General features: G+C 37.9%; 1 protein-coding gene across 4 annotated transcripts in view; it reads right to left on the bottom strand.

The window, feature by feature from the left end:
• Positions 1–10,419: 10,419 nt before the first annotated feature.
• The window catches only part of LOC131573119 (tyrosine-protein phosphatase non-receptor type 12-like), a 69,690-nt gene continuing 52,755 nt past the window's right edge, over positions 10,420–27,354 (bottom strand). Inside the window, exons 12-18 of one of the 4 annotated variants that reach the window (XM_058826724.1) lie at positions 26,193–26,278; positions 18,290–19,254; positions 15,276–15,353; positions 13,852–13,940; positions 12,906–12,936; positions 12,289–12,405; positions 10,420–11,726 (exon numbers count right to left, since the gene is read on the bottom strand). In XM_058826724.1, coding sequence (XP_058682707.1) covers positions 11,665–11,726; positions 12,289–12,405; positions 12,906–12,936; positions 13,852–13,940; positions 15,276–15,353; positions 18,290–19,254; positions 26,193–26,278 — 1,428 coding nt within the window. In that variant the 3' untranslated portion in view covers positions 10,420–11,664. The remainder of the gene's footprint in view (positions 11,727–12,288; positions 12,406–12,905; positions 12,937–13,851; positions 13,941–15,275; positions 15,354–18,289; positions 19,255–26,192; positions 26,279–27,354) is intronic. The other 3 variants (XM_058826726.1, XM_058826725.1, XM_058826727.1) reach the window with 3 other exon arrangements.

Below are 27,354 nucleotides of genomic sequence, written 5' to 3' on the forward strand. Positions count from 1 at the left end.
ATTCCAAAGCATTAAAACTAAATTTCAGGGTGTCTTCCTTACTACCTGCTTTTGCTTTAATTAAACCTCTGGCTGCTGGTGCACACATCCCAGGCAGATGCTCCTGAAATAAAGACAAGAAACACCAAAACTGCTTCAGAATAGAGTGTCTTCAACAAAATAGGGGCAAATAAAAGAAGTATATCTTGCGCAAAATACAGATTAGAAGCAGAAATTTTTCTGATGTTAATTGAAAAATGAAATATATATTAAATGATACAATCTCAAGAAACATTGTCAAAACATTGCGACAAACCAAACTACTACACAGAAATACAGTAGTGTCTCATGTCACAAGTCCAGTCCCCTATGGAGAGAAAACTGTGAGAAATGGGGGTCTTTGTGGGGATCAGCCCTTGAGGTGTTGGCAGCACCCCACACAGAGACCAGAGAGCCCATCAATTTCAGCAGAAGCCTTAAAACTGACTATGGAAATTCTATCTATCTATCTATCTATCTATCTATCTATCTATCTATCTATCTATCAATCATCTATCTATCTATCTATCTATCTATCTATCTATCATCTATCTATCTATCTATCTATCTATCTATCTATCTATCTGTCTATCTTTTTATATGCACTTAGGGAAATCCATGAAGACTTTCTAGATCATGGAAACCAAAATGAGGCAAAACTGTAACAGTAAAAATGTAAGAATGCGCAAAGCAGTCCAGTATCCAACATACATTAAGAATAAGTTTCCCATGTTATTAGCCTGCTTTTTGCAAATGCATTGCCATTTTAATTAGAATAATTATGAAATGCTGATATAAATGGTTATTAATCAAAGCATTTATTTAAACAAATTAGTTTATATGCTCACCTAAACATAGAATCATTTCAGACATCCTCTATAAAATAAAAAGCTGAATGTAAGTGCTGTACACAGGTTGAGTTACAGTGTACTCTTAACTGCTTACCAAAGTGATGCTTTGTAGCCTTACTCAGGTCTCCAAAGAGAAAAACTGTTTTCAGAAATGTTATTTAATCTTTTTATAATTCCAACAGTTTGCTCTCCATGTGCTTACTTCCCTGGTTTGTCATCTGCTCTGTTCTTAAGTCAAGCATGGAAATAATTGTGCCAAGTGTAAATCGAAAACATTTGATAACACTTAGACGTCTTTATGCTGGTTCTTGTCTGCAAAATTAGCTAACTGTAATTTTTAATGTTATACATTTTTTCTTCAAATTCAAGTTTCAAATTTATTTGAACATGGACATGGACATGGAGATGAAAACTAGCCTTACATGCACAGAAATGTACTGACAAAGGTGATCTCAATGTAAAAGTGTGATTTATTATAGAAGAGCTTCATTTTCCATAGTCAGGGTTTTCAGAACAACCAGTGACATATCCAAATACTTCTGCAATTACCACCCAAACAATTGAACTAAATGAGGCACTGGGGACTAACTTGGCTCAGAACTGGGAGCTGCTGACAGCACGATGAGCCTTGCTGCAGGGGGACAAGAACTGTCCTCTCCTGCCCTTGTCATTCGCAAGGGACATGCCTGAGCAATGGGAATGTGCAGCCCAGCATCTTTGATCAAACCAGTGATCAAGGCAGCAGTTATCCCAAAAAGTCTTTTTTCCCCTCAGAAGCAGCGGATGTCTCTGCTGTCTGCTCAGGGTTAGACATTTGGCAGTGTGGCAGAGAAGACAACTGGGACACTCATGGTTTTTATTACACTGTTCATCTGCCAACATTTTACAGAATCCATAAAAACCACAAAAAGGAGTTTACACTTGAGGGAGGACCTACAGTACTTGTTTCTTGGTTAATGTTCTTTTCAGTCAGCTACAGATTACTGCTGTAACAGCTCTTTAGTCTTTACAACTGGTTTTCTCACTTGTGTTTAACATGTTAAACACCCCAGCTCTAATATTTCTTTTTTTTAAAGTATAATAACAATAACAACAATGGAGTAAACTTGGAAAGTCTTGATATATACAATTTTAAATATCTGCTTGCAGTTGAAAAGGTGATTTGCTTAGCTGCTGTCTTCATAGCACCGAAAAAATTTTTTTGAATATTTGAAAGATCATTAGAATTTTTCAATACAAAAGATACATACATAAGTATGAAAGCAAGAGGATGCAAGCCAAGCAAAACTGTATTTCCTTACACATGGAGGAGATGGATCAAAGTCTTAGCCATTTTCTTATTTCAGTAACAATTAAAAGAACAATTTTCTTCAAATTAAGCTGCTGGCTTGCAGCTCTGAATTTTTTACAGATTTCTTACAGCCTCCTCACTGCAGTTTGAGATACCTGGATTCTCTGCTGCTCTGCACAGATCTGTACAGATACTTAAACAAGTAGTCATTTTTTCCCTCTCCCTAGAATATGCTACTGTTAGATCCACCTTCACTCAAATCCCTCTAGAGTGTGTCTAATCCCATATTTGTTCACTATATCCTGTCTGCATTTTTAAAATACAATACAGAGCCTAAACCTTATATCCCAGCTTATCTACCACAGCTGCTAAGCAAGGCTGTGGCTGCTCCCATCCTTGGGGAGAGGGAAAAGGGCTCTTTCTGTGGGCTGTGACTGGAAATCACCATCTTTTCTGCTTGTTGATGCTCCAGCTGCAGGCCAGTCCAAACATCACGGAAAGAAGGAAGCCAGTCTTTGCTTCAGCAGGCACAGGAATCAATGTCTATTTGCTATGACAAGGACTTAGACCAGCCACGTTTCCAGTTCAGCTGTGCCTGTCTGGGCTGTAAATAGACCCATATCCCGTCCTTTCATTTTTATCAGCTTGGAAATTCTATAGAAGTTTTTCAACAGGAGATTCCAAGGATTTCACAGGTGATTGCGGAACTAGTTTGGTTTTGACTGAGGGCGTTTTTGGTTTAAGTTTTGACATAGTTTCTGTTATTTATCTTTAAGTTCACATTCTACCCAAACGATTCTATCATTCCACTAAAGAAAAGGCACAGACTCACCCAAACTAAACTCTCAAAGGATACTTATTCCTTAACAAGCAGTTCTATGAGATGTGCATATCTCTTATTTTTACCAATGAGTTCAAGTCAACTGAAATCTGTATGGATTTCCTTATGGCTTTTTTTCTTATGCCTAAAGGCTTTTGAAATGATAGATCAAAGAATGGTCGTGGAATGGTTGGGTTGGAAAGGACCTTAAAGGTTATCTCATTCCAACCCCTCTGCAATGGGCAGGGACACTTTTCACTAGACCAGGTTGATCAGAGTCCCATGCAACCTGGCCGTGGAATACATTTACTTCTAGGAAATTCAGGTCTTGTGTCTTAGGTACAGACACTTACTTGCAAAGAAGCAGTTTATATTTGTAAGTGTATATATAAAAAGAAAACAAACAGCTAGTTATATATATAGCAGCTAATCTTTCACTGCTCACCTCAGCTTCTTGCTCACATAAACAACATCTTAATGGAAAAATCCACAATAAAGACCTTTCTGTCTATTCACAAATTTCACTCCACAGTAGAGTGAAGGCAGCAGCTCTTTAGATCAGTGGACAGTTTAAGACAAACTGTTGAAAGTAAAAATGCATTTGCCATAATCTCCTCAGATTTTCTCTGAAATTTCTATACCATGGCATTAGGAAAGCATCTCACAGTATAAAATCACCCCAAAATGATTAAATATATGTACTGGATGGCAGTTAGGGGCTTTGGGATTCACTCAGGATAGACGGAATAACTTCAATGTAAATCTAACACATCACTATCAGCCTCAGATCACAGTCTTGAAATAGGAGATGAGCAGGCTTCTTCCAGCCTGTTCATGTGAAATCACAGTTGTACCTTGTTACTTGTACAGTCTTGCCCTGGATTAGAGGCAGGAATGCTGAGCCTATCTGATGGATAGCCTCACTTCCAGCAAATGTGCAGGATAGGTTTGTCATCTGACCACAGACTCTGGCCCAGAGGCTGCTCCAAGTGAGCTCCCTCATGCTGGTTCCTTCTGATGCTCAGAGTTAATGGGAAAGGAGAGGAAGAAGCAGATGGAAAAATTCGTCACACATTCTTAATCACTGAAAGAAGAGACACTGGAAAGTGCTTGCATGATATATCTACAAAACATCGTTAAGATAAAAATTCTAGTAAAAACTCCAGCCAGCCTTCTGAGTTGTGTAACTGAAGTGTGCAGCAAATTTACAAGCAGTGACATACCCCAGTGACCTCTTTCTGGACCTTACTGTTAGACATAATTTGGTCTCTAGCAATGTGAGGATTTGCCTCATGGTTTCAAATACAAATTAGATAGGCACATGTTGTGGTCTGTAAGAGCAACTATCCATCTTTTGAGTTATGGGGAGTCCCTAAAGCACATCACATGCTCCAGAAGTGGTGAAGAGAGGAACCCTGAACAGCTGCAACACAAAGCATTTGATTTTAGTGATAAATGCTGCTCCCTTCCAAAATACCTCCCTGTGATCTGAGGATTGTGCACAGGCCCAAGAGCAGAGCTGCCTCTCTTGGAGCCAGACCCCTCCTAGAGACGGGGTTGAGCTCAATCTTATGGACTACCATGGATGATCTCGAAGCCAGACCTTCTGGCTCATGTAGCCATTCCAGCTTAGCACCCAGAGGAGGCTGGCTGGTGCCCGAGGTCCAAAGGAGGCCTGATGTTTTTAATTTTTTTTTTAATTGTAAGACTAGACACCCCCTTTCCTATGAATCAGAGAGTCTGAGACCACCCTCCCTGCTGTGGAATAGCTGCCCAAATGAGGGCTCCATTCTTCTAAAGAAAACACGTGAAAGGCAGTAGTGGCAGAGAAGTAAATTCAGGATGTAATACATAACATAAATAAATTTGTGCTCAAGTTATAATCTTGTCTGACAAGAATCCTTGCATATTTCCAGGAAACCTTCCCTGACAAGATTATAGTGATATGCAGCAAGGCCAATATGAATATGCATCTGTAGGGAGCATATTTCCAAGAAACCTCTGTCCAATAAGATTGTAACTCATGAATATTCATCTGGAAGAAGTGTATTTCCAAGAAACCTGACAAGATTACAACATTTACACCCAAAACAACATGAATACTTGTCTACAAGAAGTGTATCCCAAGAGACCTCTGAAAAACCTGAAAATATATAAAAAGCACCTTTGGACAGTTGCAGTTTGTGAAGCATGGTGAAGCAGGGCTAGCAAGCCCTTCCCTGCCTCACCCGACGCTGTTCACCTGGTACAGCGTCAAACTGAATTTTGCTTATGGCTTTTCACAATTGTATTTTTTAATAAATTCTTTTTTATTAATCAAATTGGCTACTCATTTATAACAAGAACAACTTTGACCACCACTCAGTATCCAAACTGTAAAAAACTAATTTATCTGTAGAAATACTTTGTAGGGTCTGAAAATTTATTTCCAAAAAGGGTAGATTTAAGGGAAAAAATATACTTGAGTGTTCTTTCCAGCATCAATGAACTGGTATGAATTTGCTGTCTGATAACACAGAAGGGGAAAGAGCTGCTCAGCAACCACTTCAGAGCTGTTAGGTGTCTCACTAGTCCTAATGTATAATAAAAGTTGATTTACATTATAAAAAGAATTACTTGCATTGCTTCCTTCTTACCAGTGATTTACATGTCAACAGGCAGACAAAGATGTATTAATTGCATGGCAATGGTATCACAAAGTGCCCTTGTTCAGGTATCACTGAGGTCTCAAAATCCCTAACAAGAGATTTCTGAATTTAACATTCTTCACATCTCCACTCTCCCACCCACTCCAGGATGTCTCAAGGCTCCATTTATCTTTATTAGGTTATTATCCTTATTATTCTCCCATCTTGGAGAGTAATCTTTGTCTGGGCCTGATCAGGCAAAACACAAGAGGCCCGTACTCAATGCAGATTTGAGTAGAAACTGGAACACAACAATTTATTTAAAGAAGCGTCTTCCTCGTGCTGCATTCCTGTTACCCAACCACACCTCTCTGCCCTTCTGAGGAGCTTACAAAACTGGGAACCTGCTTAACAAGTTCACATCAACCTTTTATTACCCACAGGCAAAGACAGTTTCCTCCTTGTACTTGCTACAATTCAGCTCTTCCACCTCCTCTCCTCTGGCATTACATGCTCCTTGTTCTTCCCAACCCTGCCAGACTCACTTCTTACCACACACCAGAGACCATTCTTTGGATCACTTTAACCAGGTAACTTGTTTCACTTCTGAAGTGTTCACACATTACTCCCCACGAATCTCACAGCCTGAGTTATGAGTAATTTTTTAATTAACTTTTATTAAAACCAGTGTACATGTGCTTTTTCAGAAAAGGCTGTTCACATCAATGGGAAAGGTAATCCTAGATTCCCTACTGGAGCTCACAAGAATGGCTATTTTAGCTTTTGATTGTCTCTCATGAAACAGATCTGAAATTACACTACTGTAGTTTAAGAAAACTGCCAGCCTTTCACTGGTGGGTTCAGTTGTGTCCAGATACCACAGTGACATGTGGAATTAGAATGCACCAGGCCCAACCTTCCTTCACATACAGCAAAATAGTGTTCATTGCAGACAAGACTGAAACCCCAAGACGAGAAGTGCACTAGACAGGGCTGATAAAATGTTTAACTCACAAAGTTAAATGTTCACCATAAAGCATATATATTTTGCAGATGCAGCAAATAAAAGAACAGCTACAGCAAATGGACACCACAGCTGGCATGTTTCCTCACGAGGTTTGTGTATTCCTCCTGCCAGCTTCTCCAGGCTCACTTAACAAACAATGAATGTACCATTTAACGTGAAAACAGCAAGAAAGCAATTAAAAATTTGAACAAATGTACCAAAAGACTTGAAAACACTCAGATTATGAATGCTGATGGGGTTTCTTGGTCCATTTAACATTAGGCCAGAGATGTAGCAGGTAGATATAGTAGGATGGAACTACACACCAGGTGTCTTCTGGTGAAGAGTGGAATCAAGCAAGCAGAAAAGCTCAGCAGTCTTTGATACTTCATGTTTGAAAAATGGGATCATCTTTGATCCAAGTCCAGCTCTTCTTTTGACTTGACAGTCAAGCTCTCTATGAGATTGTGGCACTACCTACCCAAAAGATCAATATTTTTACCTGCCTGTGATCTTTTACATTAAGGACTGTAACTCTGTGGATCAAAGTAGGAATTGTAGATGTGAAAGACAACTTCCACCTCACTAGCTGAAATCTGTGGAGCTCAGTCACAGTGCCTGAGGCAGAGCTAACCCCTGTCCTTACGAGCACCCCAGAACTGCAAACACAGACACACAACACCCACGGATGAATACCTGCATTGAGCTCACCACGGCTGTTTACATGCACAGGATATGTAACTTTGCAGGATTTAAGCCAAAATGCAAAACTGATTTCTTACCTTGGCTTCACCACAGTAAGTTCTTCATGCAGACACAATACAATTTCAGAGGCAAGAGTCAAGTTTTTAAAGAAATCAACTATTACAGCAACGATAACTGAATAGATCAAAACAGCAAACAACATTATTTACTCACTGCTTTAAGACTGAAAATACTAAGCTTTTGCCATGTGGTCTCAGAAGCAATGAAGTGAAGTATTTGGTATAGATCTTGAGGATATGACGGCATTGCAGCCAAGAAGACAGTTATTTTCTTGTTCTGTTTGACCCAACACTTGACAAACCTGTGTTTTGAATAAGTACATGCATTGAACATGGCTAGGAAAAGTCATATCAGAGAGCCTGGCTATTACTGGATATTACTAAGCCTGCTACTAACCACTTCACAGCCTTGCTGTTTTAATAGGCTTTAGATACTCAGAGGGCTGCAGGGCAGTCAGTGCACTGTACTGGCTGGCCCCAGCTATGTTCAGTCATAGGTTCATGTGTTCCATGCATTTAGCCTTGTTCTTTAGCCCACACAGGATAACCTCCCTTAGAGCCTTAGAGCCCATTTCAGCTTCTTAAGAGCTGAAGAGCATTTTGAGATTGCGAGCAAGGCCCTTCTTTGGCAATGGGCTGTAGGAATTGCACCTTGTTTGTTTGAACTGCAGAGATCTTACTCCTCCCTCAAGCCTCGAGATAATTCTCAAAGCCGTAGTTGTGTGTAACTATATCTGGTTGCTCAGTCCCATTGCCTAAAGTCCTTAACTCCTTGTTCCTCCTCAAAATCCCCTTTTGAAGGCAATATAATATTCATTGGTAGTCTTTTCCCAGTGAAACCCTCTCTTGCTGGGTTCCCTTTCTGTCTGCACCATGTCAGGGTTATGCTGCAGGCAAGACCTTTTTATTTGGGTGCTTCCCAACAGTCTGATCTGCAGCTAAAAGCAACTGCTCCAGCAGCACAGGGTTATCACACTGCCCAGTCACTGCGTCACACTTGATCTCATTCATTCTTATAGAGATTTATCTCCAAAGAAACCCAACCCAAGATTTCAATATGCAAAAACCTAGAGGTAATTCTTTCAGATTTTCATTGTTCTCTCCAGTTTCAAAGCTAGAAACTTCTTTAAGGAAAATTACGTGTAAATGCAGCAGGCTTTCCTAGCAGGTAAGAAATGAAATTGCTCATGTAATGCTCTAATTATTACCAAAATAGACTGTTACCTGCCAAATCAATACATAACTTTACAAATGCTGAGTAATAGAGATAAGCAATGGTACTAGTAGAGGTCAGCTTTCTTCTGAATCATGAGAATTCACATTGCTAAAACATAAGAAAATTCGTTCTTCTTTTGATGTGATAATTCACTGCATGATTTAACTCAATATTAATACCGTTAGAAAAAAAATAATTAGTATATTAGAAAAATACTGAAGGACAAACAAGCCAATGCAGCAGTTATCAATAAAAATAGCTGGGTTGAGTAGCATTACTGCTTCATTGCTGCAGTGATCAAGTCAATGCCTGAAAAGCTGCACTTCAGAGATGCAAGTTGAAGACTGCTTTCAGAAAAAATAACATGTAAGACTGGAACTAAACAGGATTGATTTTGATATACAAAATGGCTTCAGTGATAATTTGCAAGCCAATGTAATGCTCTAAACCCTTTTAGATTCCATTTCAAATAAACCACAAGGAAAGGTCTTGGGTTTTTTTGATGAAGCTGTTAAGACGATAATATTTCAAAGTTATGACGTGGAACTCCCTAGAGTAAAGCATCCAGACCTGCAGTTATCTCTGCACCGCCCACAAGAGTGGATACAGAAAGTAATGACATTGGGCAGGTTTCACCTTGCTCTTAAAACTACCAGCTTATCTGAAATACAGTAGATGAAAATATAAAACCCAAAGCAGGGAACAGTCAGTTGTGAATCAGCGCTGTCAAAGGAAACAGAAATCCATACTGGACAATTGCAGTTTTTTATCACTAAAGCAAAGAGAGGCTGCAATCTTTCTTTTGAGTTTTTTCCTGTGACAAACTCAGCCTAGAATATAATACAAATCTGTATAAAACAAAGGGGGGGAAAGATGAACCTGCATGTACTTTAATTAAATATAACCAGGTGGCCTGTATGCAGTGCACAGATTTGGGTCAGCCTTTGCTGTTAAGTGAAATTCATCTGTAAAAACCAGAAAATCTACTACCTACACAGACTTGTGTTTTATTGGTGGACAAATATGGAAGGGATCCTTGAAAAGTACATCCAAAACATATTTGGAAATTTTCTTATTTAACTTTTTTTCCCAAAAGTTCAAATGATTTGGACTTTGTCAGCCCAGAGGTGCTGACAGCCCATCTTGCATTACAAATCAACAGGAGCTCTGTAAGAGTGAAAGTCTGAGCTAATCATCTGCAACATGAGGGAAGGAAGACAAAGTTCAGGCCAGCATTATTCTGCCAGCTGCAGAACATTCCAGCTGTCTGAACTGTTTAAAAATTAGGAATATAGTTGATGTAGATTATCCCAGATGGCATATATCATAGAATTATTTATTTTTAAATGAATAACTGCAAAACTACATCCATGGGAAGTATCCATAGTGCACACAGTTCTTTGAAAGAGCTCCCCAGCTTGGAAGTCTGTCACATGTATGAAGCACATGGTGATTAAAACCAGAGTCAGAGACAGTAATTGCAAGTTATGTACCTTCAGGAAGTTACAACAGACTTGCTATCGGGGCATTAGCTCTCTTTTAGCAGAGACACTAAAGGTACAAGTAGTCAATCAGAATGCTTTCAGCTAAAGTTCAGATTAATATATTTTCACTACCTAAAATGAACATTTTCTTCTAAACGTTCTTTGCTTGTCTGGCATTATTGCTAGCCAGAACTTTTAAAGTAGTTACTAAAAATAAGGTTCTGAGTGTCAGTGTGCTGTTCAAGTATGAGATCTGTAAGCTAAGCCAGACTGCCATCCTTCACTCTGTTACATTTTGCTTTTGGACACAGATTTCTTTTCTAAGAGTAAAAACACCCAGAGTGAGATTTTTACTTTCTTTAATTTAAAGATTGTATTACAGAAAAGTTTATGTAAGGAATCCTTATAAGGATTAATTCTTGACATAATATATTGCCAAGATACAGTGTAGCTGCAAGGGCTCCAGGTGAACCTTCATATAAGTTGCTTTCTTACATACAGAGTTGCTGAACAACATAAATTGTATTCCCCATCTGTAAGAGAAGACAGTGGTATTGAAACAGTCCTTTTACCAGTGTGTTCTGGTTTTCCAAAATTAGAAACATGCCATATTAAAACCGTAAAATCCTACTACATAGAAAGGTGATAGAGATGAACTTTCTAAAGATTGCAACTGATGAAACATTAAAATGAAAACTAAGGAGTGTTGATAATGTAAAATGGTTTGTCTTTTACTGGCAGGTCAAATATACTAAGAAACATACAAATATTTTTGATAATCTAATTTCAGATGAACTCAAAACACTGAAATATTATACACAGGCTAAGAGAATTCAATACTGTTCCAAGGCACTTACTGAATCTCCATGACTAGATGAAAACCAGAACAAATCAGGTCTGACAATTAAACAGTATATAATATAAAAATAACCTTTTGCTTACAATTTACAAAATGCATTACAATCTTTATCTCTGCTAACCTGCAATTCTGGCTGTGTGTGTCCAGCAATTTTTGTAAAAAACCCCAGAAACTATTTTCTAAAACTTCAGGGCAAATAACTTACAAATAAGGTACACAAAAATTTAGATCATGCAGAGATTTCTTACATCTTCTGTTAATATTTTATGATTGCAACTTTATCAAATTATATACTTACTTGCCCTGTACATATACAAAATAATGCATACATGATAATCAAATGTTAGCAAAAAGTAGTCCATAAACACAATCTGTCAAAAGTATTACTATATTAACATATGTCTACAAGCAGCGTGTAACAGGGTTAAAAGACATTAAGGCAATAATACTTGAAGTTACAAAATAAATCATATGTAATACTTTCTTCTAAGTGTAGTAAGGCAGGTAGATGGCCCCAGCAAAAGGTTGTAATACTGGAATCCACTGTTGTGAACCATGTGTCAGGTTTTGCGTGGGATGCACTGCAAGAATGTACCATTGATAGTTAGATCTACACTGCTCTGTGTTAGTCACCCCCCAGGAAAGTGGAACACTATTTCTCTAGTTCTCAGTGGCACTTGAATTTTCCAGTATAATTTATCAATAGTATGTGTCCATTGGTTCTTGGATCATGTCCATTCTGAGGGTGGCTCTCTTGGTCCTCTGGGCTTTGCACAGCGGTTACCAAAACCTAAGGAAAGAAATGCATTTAATACTTCTGTTGGCTGGGACAACACAGGCTCACAAAGGCTGGAAGCAGTCAGATCACTAAGACACGCCTTCATCTCTTACAGAATAGATTTACTCTCAGGGCTAGAAAACAACTTCGTAATAAAAGGAATTCTGAAGGCACAAGAATTTGTATACCATTATAGTTTAGTACTTAAGCCTCACTGTAAAGTACTTTTCAATAAATACAATATTACAGTCTTTGTTAGCTTTTTTTCCCTTGTCTGCATACCTAAGCAGTTATCAGTTATTTCTGGAAGTTTTCAGTGCTTTACAAATATAAGAACCCTTTTGACAAATTCTGTGTTTTATACACCAGGTTTTTTTCAAAGTGAAGAATTATTTAGTTATTTATTCTGGGCAAAACTCCTGCAGTACTGCTGAAGAGACTAGGCAGGCTTATTTGGGTTCTGCATCTCAGCAAGTTGGAAGGAGGCAGTAGTAGCAGCTACTCAAACCAGCACTGATAGTGAATCTCCTGGTTCAGTCATCTAGTGATTATATTTTGAAAGAATTGTAATTACCAATATCTGTTACTTCTGCAGGAAATTCTGAAATTTGACCTCTTGTATCAGTGGAACCAGAAAAAGAAATCTGAGGTAAAATGTCAGTTGGTGTTTTGTTGCTTCGTTCAGGACAATCTGGAAAACACACAAACCCCTCACTGTAACATTCACATAGTCACCACTGTGGCAATGCCACTTGTCATTACAGTCCAGAAAACAACTGGCAGCAAATATTATTTACAAAAATAAAGCTTTGAAAGCAAATTTCTCATTTCCTAAAAGTGATACCTGAAAACTGTTTATGAAGTGGATGTTCAGTGACAGCAACATATTCCTGCTTTCCAAATCTGGATTATTATTTTGTATTACTTTGTATGGATAGCTAAAATCCCACAAAGCATCTATTTATAGCAAAAGCTCACTGTGCCATCTAATACATCAACATAAAGGCATCTGTTCATGTTTTTTCTAAACTAAAGGTGCTTAGACATCATAGGTAACAATATGTTTAGTATAATATATTTGACTATATATTTAGTTATCTTCAGAACAAATACCAAGTTGAGGCAAATTTTTGTTCTGCAGGAAAAATGTATTTTGAAAAAAAAAATTAGGAAAACTTTTCCACCACTTACCAGGTAGTATAGGTGAAGTTGTTTTCAAACCCTGTTAATGAGAGATATATATATATAAATAATTACTCAAGCCACTTCTAAAATCTAAAAGAAAGTCAAAAATTTACAATTATGAAAACATCACCAAAACCATGTAGCATCCATGGAAATACTTGCCTCTATGTTCTTGACTTGACTCAACATTGACAAAAAATGCTACCATAGTTAGTATGAGAATTTACTATTAGAACCCTAGCATTTATTAAAAATTTGAAAATATGACACTGCAACTTATTTGGAAATTTAAGTAGGTTAGTTCTCACACTACATTTACAGTCCCTGAAAATTGTCATCTCTTTTTTGTCATAATTTTAAGCGAGATACTAGGAGCACATGAAAAAAAGTGACAAATGTAAAAAGGACTTGTATGCTTTTAAAGTTTTGCCAGCTGTTCATGCAGGATGACTGTGAGCTAGATGAGTGAAAAGTGAAATCTGATGGGCAAAAATGGTTTGTTTAAAATAAATATAAACATAAGGGAAAAAAAGATGATACGTGTCCATCTCTGGAGGTTTTCAAGACCCAGCTCTGGTTAGCCTGGGCTGAGCCCCTGCTACAGGTTAGATGAGCAACTGCAGTTCTATTCCAGTTTGAACTGGCCTAGGATCCATTAAGGGCAGACAGCAAGCTCCCTAAAAGCAGCATATTTACACTCCTAAGGCTATAGTTTAACATATATTTAGGATTACTCCTTTTAAAAGTATTGCTGACCTTACAAAACCAGATAATTTTCTTGGAAAGAAAACATGCTCTTGACATCAATTCAGCAGCTCAGGCAGAGGTAAAACTGGCCCGTTATAGATGACCAACAGCTGCATCTTCTCACAAGTATATATTTTACTTTCAGATGTAGCTCCCAACCAAACCAGAAATAACTGATTAGTACAGACTTGTCTGCTGCACTTACTGTGGAGGCTGTTTGCTCAGGCAGGTGCTGATCACGCAACACGCTCCACTCCGACTGTGCAATCAGAACTGGCTTCGGCAAGGGCGTGCCTAGGAAGAATTAAATCAACTCAACATACTTCAGCTCTCCTCACAATGAGGCATTAGTGCAGTAAGTACATAGTATTAGAAATGTGCTGTAAACTTTTTTTTTTTTTAGATTAAATGCCTGTAAAAACATGAAAATCTCTTTACATGTAAGTGCTCCAGAAAAGGCAAAATGCCACAATATAACTCAAAGCACAAGAATACAGGGCTTGCATTGTGGATGTCCATTTTGTTCCTTTGGGGGTTCCTAATCAACAGGGGAATTGGCTTCCTTTTCAAGGACAACTTAGAACTTCTATTACATCAGCTGGGCAGTAATAGTGTGTGTTTTTCAGATCTCCTAACTAAACATACACGTCAGGACCAGACAGCTACACCAGTCCTTTACTGACATCGTGCAAAAGGACAAACAAATTGGAAGTGGTTTTAGTGACTCCAGTCCTGGAGAGAGATTTTTTTTTTTTTTTAAAAGAAAACAGCTTTGTTCCTTGTGTAATCACAGAAAAACAACAGGTCCATAATATCCAAAGAAAGCATCACTGATTCTGAACTACCTATGTTCATGATGCTCAAAGAACATTTAAAAACTTCAGCATTTTCATGCTGAAAATACCTAGGTTAACTACTTGGGCCAAAATTTTTGAGTTTCAAAATGACACTAAAAAAAAGTCTTAGTAAATAACTACATAATTTTCAGTTTTCTGAAAGGTACCAAGCATTAACCTAATTTATCACTAATTTCAATGCATCTATTTTGTATTCTGCCATTACTACACTGATGAATTAACTATGACAATAGGAGTATATCATCTGTAAGTGTCAGCTTTCTCTTGCAGTTACCCTTTTGACACACTCAGAGTGAGCTACATTAAACTTGACAAACTGGGCTTGTTCAATACATGCAGTGCAGAATAAAGTATCATCATCTTTCCTTTGCCCAAGAAAGGGAAATCAGATAAACACTGTTAATGTGCATACTCATTCCCTACCTAGGAGCAGTAGGAAATTAAAATAGCTGGGAAATTCCCTACCTGTACTGCATTTCCCCACTATATCATTTCATTTCCATACTCTTCAGATTGAAAACCAGCTCTATTAACATTGAAGTCTCCAATTACTCAAATATCCTATAACACCATGTTCAGTCAGAAAATGAAAAATAATTTCTCTGTGTTCAAGGGTGTGTAAAAGTTAAACCTCAAAATAAACTGCTGCTAGATTTCATTCCATTTTACAATTTGCTCCAACAGACTAACCAAAAATCAGGGATACTCAAATACAATACTGACATGCTCTTCACATTTTATCTCCAGTTATCACCAAACATCAAAAACTCACTCTGTTCACTTGCTAATACAAATGATTCTGGTGTTCTTTCTGGGAGCGGGGGAGAGGAATCTTCACTAGCATCAGCATCTAAATCAAATATGACATTTAGAGAAGTTAAAAAACATAGATTTTTCTCCTAGACTTTTAGAAGTTGATCTTTTCATATATGAGATCATCCTAAGCTTGGTATAAAAAGCAAAAGAAAAATTTGCTCCAAGTATTATAAAACATTTTGATTTGCCACAATAACACTGTGGAGCAAATTCATCTAACAACAGTAACTTCACATTAAGGGCGTAGGATCAGTTTGTGTATTATGCAAGCAAGAAAACAAAACCACTTTTTCAGTCTAAATAATTTGGAGGAAAAAAAGAACCTCAGTATCTCCAGTAAATACTTTTTGTTCATTATTTCAGGTCTCAGTTTTGCACACCAGATCCATGTTGAGGCCCCCTGGCTCCCCCACCACTGAAATGGTTAAACAGCCTAGTGCAAGGTTTACTAGGGACAAGGGTATATAGGAGCCAGAGGTGATGGCTACTGTTGATGCCAGTACCACATGCTGTACCCAGTCTGTTCCCTCTCACCTCCCAGGAGTATATTTACACAAGCTGTTCTGGCAGCAAAAGCCCCTCTCTGACCTGCTAAGAAATTTAAAGTAGTAATTAAAGGTTTAAAACAATTTAAGGTAGCTGCTGCCATAAGAAATCTGATTTGACAATTGCACTCTACCAAGGATTCAAAAATACAAAGACACATTTCCACTAATAAAGCCACGAAGCTGGAGCTGCCAGCATGCCCAGCTGCTGCAGGGACAGAATTCCATCAAGTTCTACAAGCCATGGTCTTCCAAGTGACTTCTGAGACCTGCTCCATCTCAGGTTTACTGTACAGCACAAGAACACCTTCATTAACAGAAAGGGCCTCTATAAAACCAAATAAAGTCACCATGGATATGCACTAATTGGAAGTGAGTTTTTTTGGTGTGGTTGCTGTTTTATTGTTCTCTTTGTGCTTATTTTTTTTTTCCTTTTGCCTCAGGGTACAACTACTTCTCACTTCATTTGAATGAAAAAGAGACTTCAACTGTGTGGTAAGATCATGCAGTCAGCAGTTATGGTTAGGCAACTAGGGTGCTGGTAAGTTCAGACAACTTTCATTGATGATTGCAGCCACTTTCCCAGCTTCAGGCAGAAGAGTCCTGAGCCAGTATGAAAATGAGAAAGCCACTGTAAACACGGTTTAGGATCACTGGTGCAAAGCTATCTAACCCTATATTCTTAAGTCCCAGAGGGATTACAAGACCTGCAACCAGAATGTAAAATGCAAAGTGTTCACTATCATCCAAACAGGGAAGAGATACACCCTTATTAACAAGAGATGAATGATAAAAAAAATAATGCTAGAATTTTAATCAATTCCTGTGAAATCATCAACATACCAGCAGCACAAGAGCTGTACTGTTATTTCAAGACGTTTCTGATACACAATTACATGAAACAAATTCTAGAGTGACATTTCTCCAATTCTTTATCATATTTATGACATATCACTTATTTTATTTGCATGTTCTTATAGCATCTACATAATGAGATGCACAGAGAGGTGATAATTTCCAAACAGTGATAAACAATGGTTTCTCTGGGAAAGAAAAAGAAAATTCTGGCTAAAAGAAATAATACAATAGCCTGCAAATATATAAAACAAATCCAAGGAGAATTGCTTGCAAAGTTGTAATAACTATGACAAAACAACTTTGTCAGCTCTGCAGAGCATCTTTTAAGTCACAGTGTTAAAAATATACTGGTATGTGCAAGTGTTGTCTGTGTTTATACAATGTCCCAAAATCTACAGATCTGTAGATACAATTCACAATATCTGTAGATCTTTATCAAGATCTACAGAAACAGATTGTTTTTAAGGCTGCAAAACAGGTTCACATCTCTCAGATACATGGCTCTCGGTGAACATTCAGTTCACAAAGCCAGTATTCTCAATTCAGCTGGTTCTGCATCTTGCATCATACACTGAGCCCCATTTCACCTCAGAAAGTCATGAAGTCTGTGCAGACTCCTGAGGTGAGGCCATCACTGTAAGCAGCTCCAAGTACAGAAGTCTGAGCTGGATCCAGAAGTTCATGTTCTTCCTTCAGCTCCACAGCCTTACTTCTTGTTTTGTTGGGCTTTGCACAACAAGCAGTTACACCAAGGCCTCTGTTCTTCCCAGCTCTGTCCTCCATCTGCTCTAACTGCGCCAGCCTAACTGAAATCTGCACCTGCATAATTTGGGACCTTTTTGCCTTCTATAAATGATGTTCTAACTTGCTAACTTTCACAAAAACAAAAAACCCGCAAAAAAAGTAGTAAAAGATAAAAAGCCACTAAATCATTTTCAAAGCGCTAATATAAGCATAACTTGGATTTTCAGTGAACATCCATATTAGCTTGTCACCCCAGCCATGTACAGAAAAAGAGGAAAGCACAGCTAAATGTTTACAAGACTATTGAAATGCATGACCCAAATCATGAGCAACTTCAAAGACCAACGCAGTGAATGAGGTTACATCTACATTTTTAGGAACAGCACATCAACCAATAAGCATGAAATTGTTATGGATTTGCACAAGCCTGTTGAAAATGCTTTGACTAGTCAACCCCCAATTATTATAGACACTTCCATGAAACTGGGCATAGAGAAAAAATATGCACTAAATAATAACATAGAAACCTACAATTACATACAAACCTACAGGAAGGCATTATAAATAAAGAATTAAACAAATGCTTACAGTAAAGCTCACAGTACAGCTTTTGAAGCAACTAATCATGGTCTGTAGTACCTTATACCAAAAATAGCTTGCATGCAAACTGAAAGCTGTCAGGAAAAGAGTTGTGCCCTCTCTGAAGCTGCCATACTGCACTGATTAAATTTACATCTAGAAAATTGCAAAGAAATTTATGTTGTCCAACTTGACAGATGCAGCTAGATAAAGAGCAGCACTTCTGAACCTCAGTGAAACCTACCTTTGCCATCTTCAGAACATGTTACAGCTGTTAAGTCTTGCCTAGCAATAGACATTGGCAATACTTTTCTGGCAGAAATGTTTTCACTATTAGTGGCAGCAGAGACTGTGGCACTTGCGGTTGACACATTGGACGCGCTTTCACTCATGGCTCTGTCGAAGTCCACCTCATCCGTGTCAGAATCATCTGCATGGAGAGGATTAGTAAAACAGAGGGGTGCTCGAACAGAAGGAGGAGTATGATCAACAGTATCACTGGAAGGATGTTCAGCTGGGGTGTTTGATACTAGAGACAGAGTTTTAACACCGTGACACAAGGTGTCTGAAGACAACTCTTCCGACACGGATGTACGCAGCGCATTTTCAGGCCCATGTAGTGACCACGTGGCGTGTCCCTTTTCTGTCAGAGGCAGACGATCTGGTCTAGGTGGGGTATCAGACACCTGCTGAGTCTGTGGACTTTCTGGTGAAGATATTAAGGCTGTGTTAGACTGTGGCATGCTGTATTCCATACATGAGTTTTGAGAAGCATCTACAAATGAATCCCCTGAAATCTGTTCCTGTGGTTTAAAGCTCTTATCAATTACACAGGATGACACAGGCTTAATTTTAATTGCATGTCCCCTGTTCAACAGGGAGTTCCCATCAAAGCTTCGTGGTCCCTCCTGAAGAGGCACCTTCTTGATCTCAAAACTTAAGTTGCGCTCCAGCCTCTTCTCTGTGTGTTCGCTGGGTTCGTTCTTCCCTGAATGTTCTGTGGACTTATTATAATTCTCGTTGAGGTCTGTTGAATGCTCTGATGAAACCATGTGCAAAACTGGCTTTGGATGGTATCTGTCATTGTCCTGCCACACTGTAGTGACTGTTGGATAAGCTGATGGAGGAGATGGTGTTAGGATTGGTGGCACTGGCTGAGGCTCTGGAGGCTGCAAGATTTCTTCTTTAGCATCTCCTTCTACAAGGCAACTGCAAAACAACCAAGACATAATTGTCTAAGTTTTCTGGATTTTGACAAGATTTTAGGTATTTATCCACCTCCCATTGCAGTAGTTAATGCTGTAATACCAACATCAAACTTCACACAGAGCTTCCATTGCATGCAGACAGCGGTTATAAAATATGGCTAGTGGGGTAGGCAAGAATTAAGTCAACACATTCAAAAGTCTTTCAGAATATCACAAAGACATTAATTCAGGCCACAGCTAATCCTCACTAATAGTTCAAAGATTGCTCACATCCTTTCCCAGAAGCATTTTGCAAAGACATTGCAAGACAGGCCCTCTTGTGGCGGCATTTCACTACTTTTTTCCTTCAGTGGCTCTGAGAAACTTAACATAAGGAATTCAAATTTCAATAAGACCAAGAAAGATTTCTATTAACAAAAAAATCCTTACAGCCCACTTAACAGTGAATATCCTCCTTCAATTTTATTATTCTGTACATGCCCAAGAGGATTTTATTCTTATGTTTGTGTATTTGATAGTCTCTGCTTACTTGCAAACCAAATTTAGCCAACATGAGGTACATACAACATAAAAAAATATTCCCAGTAGAATTTATGATCCAAATTACAGTGCATATTAGCGGGGCCACAGAACTTACAATTGCAGTTCATCTCAATCTATTTTAAAGGAGAAGTTCTTCAAGCATATGGTCAGATTAGATGCAGAGTAGTTGACTACAAACATTTAGCATAACTGATGAAGGCATTTTTATCATTTCCATTCCTTTAAAAATCCAGGAGGACCTGGACGAGCTTGAGAAGTGCGCCCATGAGATCATCCTCAGGTTCAACAAAGCCAAGTGCAAGGTGCTGCACCTGGGTTGGGGAAACCCCCAGCATCCACACAGACTGGGGGGTCAAACAGACCGAGAGCAGGCTTGTGGAGAAGGACTTGGGGGTGCTGGAGGAGGAGAGACTGGACATGGTCCAGCAGTGTGCAGAAACCAACAAACAGTCCAAAAACCAACTGTGTCCTGGGCTGCATCCAAAGCAGCATGGCCAGCACATGGAAGGAGGGAATTCTACTCTGCCCCTATACTCTGCTCCCATGAGACCCTCCAGCATAAGGACCACACAATTGCACAAGAACTCTGTGAAAGTTTTACAAGAGAAAGCCACCAGACAGGCTCTCATTATTTCTCTGCATGCCACATAATGAGCAAAATCAAAGCACTCCTTTGGCTCCCCTGCTTCCAAGCCCATGCCTGAGATGGACTCACCGAGTGCAAATTCTTAAGACTATCATGACATATAGGAAAAACAAAAAAATCCCAGGGACTGTCTCACAATTGAGTCATGTAGAGAATTAAAAGCATACCTGACTTGGGACAGGCTACAGCATGTGTTTCATCCTTGTGACCTTGTTAGCATCAAGCTATAGCAGTATGGGTTGCAGAACTAAAATCTTTATACAAGGGATTCCATACTAAAGAGAACCATTTGGATTCTCAGTTTGTGAAAATCCTAGCCCCCTGAAGTACTGCAAGCTTCCCAGCTTCCAAATTATCTTCTACAAGTTCCTGTATCTGGAAAACCCCAGATCCCCTTGCAGTTCTTGGTGTCTCTTCTATTCTCTGCCTGACTCCTGTCACAAAGTGTTAGGCCTCAAATTCCTTCTCCTCCTCTCCTCCCTGCACTTGTATATTGCTGTTTTTCTTTACATTAAAACAGGAGAAATACAAAGCATGTCAAAGCAATTTAACAGAAGTAATTTGGGAACTCTTGCCTCTAGATGTTGAAAAATGAGTAAGCTTGAGAAAAAGTTGTTTGCCTGAATTAGTTAAGATAAGACAGGAAAGCGGGGGACATTAGTTTTGCTCCAATTTAACACACACTAAGGACTAGAGAATTCCCTCCTCTTGGATTTCTCTCCTCTGTTACAAATGGGGAGGGGAACACAAGGAGGGAGACAGTTGAGTACACTTGCACAAATGTTTACATGCCCCCTTTCATGAGCTGTGATGCTCATCAGTAATCTCCATTAAATCTTCCTACTGAAAAATCATGGTTTTCCCTTATTGACCTGATTTTCCTGACCCAGAGTTATTTTCCATCAGCAAAACTAATTTCTTATCTGATACAGACCTAATATTAAGCATTATAATTAGCTAAAGGAGTAAATTAGCATTAAACTAGCTATAACAAGGTTATAGGTCCACAATACCAATAAAAATTCATTAAGTTCTTCACCAATTACTGTTCGATAAAATCACTCTACCCTTTGATCCACTGGTAAACAGAGTCTCACATGTATTCAAACAGTTCCCTTAGATGTATCCATAGAACTGATGATACAGGAAATGCTACACAAATCAGCAGCCCAGAAGCTGATGAAATAACTTCCTCCTACACATCTCAACAGAACTACTACAATATCCCCCATTACATTTGAAATTAAATGTCATTCCTTCATTCTTAGATGAGAGATTACAGTGAAGAAATGAGAAATTATTTGCCAAAATCATTCTTTGCTTTATTAATATTGAAGTATATCTATCCTCATCAATTGAGATGTCTAAATAGAACTCTAACATATTTTTTCCCTTTAAATTAGGAAATAGATGCCAATAGGTAACATTTTTTCCATTTTACTGACATTTTTAGTATTCCTATTACTATTTCACACGTTCTGCGTTGCAAATAGTGTTTCTGCAGAAATATTAGGATAGGAACACATTCAGAAGATCTCTGTTTGGCAGTAGGTTTTCCCAGAAGTCTCGTGAATCTCGTGCATTTTGTGCTGCTGCATAATGGTGCCTTTGGGCATGTCCTTCAACAGCTGTGCTCCAGAGACATTTCTGCCCCAAGAGGCCAAAAATTATCTGAAAATGAACTACTAATACTGTTGAAAACAACAGGAGACAGTAAGGCCATATTTTTTAAAAATACCAGGACACTAAGAGAAATCTCATAAAAGAGGATACTGAGACAGAAAAGAGTCAGTGAACCAAAGAAAGCCAGGCCATTCACGTAAGAGAAGTAAACTTCCTTGTAGGACACCTTTAAATAAACACATACAGTTGCAAAATCTCACCGTGTAATATAAAAATAGAAAGCTTTGTCATGACTTAGCCTTCAAGTACCTCTTCAGATAAAACTGCTCCTGATTATCTTGCAGTGCCAATACCTCAGCATTTCCTCATTTACAGCTGGATATGGAATTTCCCCGGGTGATTGAGGCAGCTTTTTTACACACTTATTGCTGCACAGCCTGAGCAGCTGATGCAGTGCCCTAGTGCCAGTGGCTTCTCAGGTGTCAGGTAAACCATCAATTAGGCAATAACAACTTTTTAAAATTATTTGTTATAGTAGCAATTACTCACAATTTGTCAAAAGAACTATAATTTGTCAAAGAAAAAAGAAAATAATAAACAAAAAAACTTCCCATAGCTTTTAACCAAAAATGTACACATGAAAAAATACATTTATTGCTTTCACTACAACACATTATAAATTTTTAGAACATTTCAAAATCTAATCCATTCCACTCCTAGTGGAAAAAAGCTATATTATTAAAACTGCACACAATGAGTTCAGATTTAAATGAAACTTGGCCAGTGTTCAAAAGAAAAAAACCCTTAAGTAATCCATGGTTATTCTATGCAGCATACTGTAGGGTGTTTCAAATAAAAGAGAGTGATGCCAAGGTCATGGAATGCAGCTGCTATGAGCAACCAAAAATAGATACCAAGCTCTACATCCTCCCTCATAATTAGGATAGGAAAATTAAACTCAACATAAGCAGGCTGAAGTTAGACAACCACATTATTCTACTTTGGCATTAAATCACTGCCATCCACGTGAAAGAAAAGCTGCAGGTCAGTGAGTGACAGTGTTGCAAATGTACTACAAATAATTTCTATAAAAGTACAATGAATTAATGAAAATAATCAGCTGGTGAATTTACCTCTTCAAATTTACTTACCAAGGCTTTTTGTTTTTTGTAATTGTGGCATACAAATTTGAGACAATTAACAAAGAAGTAACACCCATCAATGAGTTTTATCCTAGCTTTGCAGGAGATAGAGATGGTTTGCAGGGCTTGAAATGAAAAAGAATATCACATAACCCTGGAAATATATTTACTATCATTAGACTGAAGTCCAAACAGAATCTGATGAGAAGTTCAACTGCTACAGTATTTCACCTTTTCTCCTTCAGACAGCAGCACATAGCTCTTTATTACACTGCATACAAAACAGCTGTTAAATCATCTTTGCTTTTTACAACTTTATGTCTAAGTTTATGCTTTGATTTCAAACTGCATTTGAACTTGAAAATAAAGCACTTTTTGTAACCAAGCCTGACTAAAATAAACCACCTCTTTTCCCAAATACTTCAGAATCAACTACTAAGCACACAAACCTTCCAAGGACTAATACTTAAAGGTATTAAGATGCTTCCTGTGAATTCTGACACATCAGTCACTTAAAATCAAGTACAGTCTTAAACCATAAACTTAAAACTTGAGGTTTTGTAGTCTTTTATCTAACAAAGTTAAACCTTACTTATGCCCTCTTCCTACTTTTACCTGAAAACAATTAAAACATGTCTAACGAAGACTTTCCATCCCTTTAAGTCCTCTAAAGAAAGGTGACTTTCACAAGAAGTGATCATCAGCTGCCAAGCCAAGCAATTTCTAGGATAAGGTGCTGATGGATGCACTAATGAGTCATTCCTGTTTACCTCTGTAATAATCAAGGAGTAATATTAGAATTTCTTTTATGTTGACATCAAATGGAGAGAGACATTAAGCTAAATGACTACACTCACACACTGTACTGCAAGTTTAATTATATTAAAACATTACAAGGTGATAAAAGATTGGAAGGCAATACAATTCCAAAACCTCCATAAAAACAAGTACAGCTAGATGCTTCATGGTGACCTAAGGAAATAAAATACCAATTTAATACCAATATAATAACAATATCCTAAAGATACTTCTAACTTCCAAGAAGACAAAAGCAGCCTAGAAAATATCACTCCTTTACCAATACATTCCCAGGCGAGAGCAAGTACTAAAAGGATTAATTATACCTCTCTAAGAAAGCAAAGCAAACGTTAAACCTTCCCTTAGAAAAATGCAGTTTGCTTTACTAAATACACATTATAAAGCCATTTACAATATAGACAATAAAGAATGTAAAAGCCTTATTTCTTTTCCAAAATAGTAGCTTTAGCAACTTGTTTGTAACTTTTTCAGAGACACTGCCTGTAAAACTCAAGTACACATTTGGCTGGCAACCCAAAAATGTTTCCTTGTGCATATGGGGATTAAATTAGAATGTTTCACTGATTCTGCTCTCCCATCCTCCCCAGGAAAAGGATGTTAATCTATGCCAAAACATCCACAATACACAAAACCTGGCTCTATGTCCTGACTGAATCAGGCTGCAGATTTGTAAAATTACCCCCCACATCAAGAAAAAAACATGCTCATTAGTGGGTATTTTGAGCAGATGTGACTAATAGCAAATAAAGTCCTTCCTCAGAAGCATCTTCCAGGAGGAGTTTAATTAATTGTTTTTCAAAAATAATCTCCATTTTAGAAAGACAACAGCTTTGCTAAAAGCTTCTGTTTATTCACCTCTAAGAAACCAATCTTCCTGCCACTGCTGGCAGATGGGAAAGTATGATTTTATGGAAACAGGCAAAAAAACCCTAGGTTTTAAGGAGAGATTAAAAGATTTTAACTGAATGCAGCAAGTATAGAACAATGCAGCGCAGATAAGACAGATGTGTGCTTAAACATGAATGACATGAATTATACATATGTTAACGCTACATGAATATATAAAGATGATAAAAACTAAGGTACACCTAAGATTATTTCAAGAAACACTAGTAAGGAAATCATCTGTTGGACTGAAATCATATTTCTAAGCTCAGTGATGAAGTTTCAAGAGCTGGGAACTCATCACAAACACAGGTTAACTGATTCCTCTGTCATCATCTTAATCTACACAATTGAATACAATCACATTACCATCAACCTGAATAAGGTAAAAAATATATTGCACCTACATAGCACCAACCATGCAATTTGTTTGTAAAAAGCCCCAATTTACTTCCATCTCTTTTCTTCATTTTAACGGAATTATACTTTAATTATGCCTAAATGTTATGCAAGAATATCAACTAGCTAGTGGTTTCTCGTCATTTGACAACTTTAGGAAACCCAAGTGCTCACCACATGTCTATTTAACTGCAGGCAATGCAACACAGGCAAGATCATATGCCAAAGGCTGCTATAAGCTCTCTACAAACCAGCTGGAGGACTCGGACACCGAGTTCAGGAGAGTTGCTTCTTTAGCTGTCTTAATGCTTGGGTTGGGTACCCATTTTAGGTTCATGAGTCTGTTGGTTCAGATTTACTTTTGGCTTCTGCAAAGCTTTGTCTAGGAGTTTTTAAGACTTAGAGAAGATTTTCCTCTGCTGAATGAAAGCACAGGTGAGACCAATTCTTCTTCTCAATAATAACAGTATTTGGTTGCTATACTCCAGGCAAAAGCAGTACTTGTCTGAGATTTTTCTAGAATAAATGGTTTCATTATGGTTTTGTCTCCAAAAATGAGGGTTCAGTCATTATTTGAAGCTACTTTAAGTTTGTTTTGCTACTATCACCTAGCAGAATTAAAACACAAGTAGATCTAACATATCTGACTAGTAAATGTGCCTACTCACAGATAATCATCGTAAGGCAGGTATATTTAAACACAGACTTCACAGAGATACTGTAGCTTATATTTAGAGTCAATTACAAGACTTATATTTGCATTATGTATATTTCTATTTATAAGCACAAGATATTAATCTTAAGTCTTTATGGTATCAGTAGCTTTATTCTACCTTTTATTCACCTTCCAGCTTAAAATAGTATAGGAACACAGTTAACTACCTGCGGGTCCGTGGAGGCTTTGGTGGAGGAGAATCCTGTTTCTCAGCATCTGAAGAACTGACAGCATTTTCTGTATTATTTTCATCCTGATTAAAAGAAAAAGAGCATTTTTACTCATGGCTGTAAAGCTGATACACATAATATTTGAACTGTGGGGTCCGAAGATCTGTAATGACACTTGGTAGTAATATATAAGAATATGACCTATTTCATGGCTATCATATAGAGATCACTTTGAAACCTCTATTCTAAATGCACAAAATTATTCTTTATCTTGTGTATCCAAGTTCATATTTTTCTGATGGAAGATTTTGGTCTGCTTGCCATTGAACAGTCCACTAGAGAAAATACTCAAAAGCTGATCTTTCTTTAGTAGCGAGCAAGCTGTCGTGCACCCTCCTAATTATTCATGTTGAATAGTTAAATGAATAATTGGATAATAAAGCATTTATTTTCCAGTCAGTCTAATTATTTTCACTTGTACAATCACTCCAATGAAGATAAGAATAATCTACAGAGTTGTAAGAAAATGAGAAAGATCTTACCCTTGTCTCCTAACGCATTGATCTAAACCACTTTCGAATAATCTCCCATTTGTGTACAAGAAAGTTTAATTTACTCAGCAAAGCATGAAGATTTTAATTTCCCTTTAGGACCATAAATATGAAAGACATATTTTATAGATGCATGTATTTATAAATCTATACACACATGTATATACACGTAAAATACTGTTGTGGGCTAACCCTGGCAGGCAACCAAGCCCCACAGAGCCACTCTCAATCTCATTCCTCCACTCTAACCCTAGAGGGGAAAAAGGAATAGCAGGAAAACTCTTGGGCCAAGACAAAATTGTTTAGCAAGCAAAGGAGAAATGGGAGAAGATAAAGAGGTATCTAACAAGCAATGCAAAAGCAATCACTCATAACCTTCACAGGTGGGCCTTGGCCAATTCCTGACTGTGCAAACATTGTACAGCAATAGCTGCAGCACTAGCTACAGACAGCAACATCAGCACTGTTCTCACCACAGATCTAAAACACAGCGCCCCGAGAGTGGCTATCAACACTATTTAACTACCAGCCACTAAAAAAAAGTAAGGAAAAAAACATATATGATTAAAAATCAAAACAGAACATGCAACAGTGTAAAGCTGACATTC

The sequence above is a fragment of the Poecile atricapillus genome, chromosome Z, assembly GCF_030490865.1.
Source record: "Poecile atricapillus isolate bPoeAtr1 chromosome Z, bPoeAtr1.hap1, whole genome shotgun sequence".
Classification (NCBI taxonomy): Eukaryota; Metazoa; Chordata; class Aves; order Passeriformes; family Paridae; genus Poecile; species Poecile atricapillus.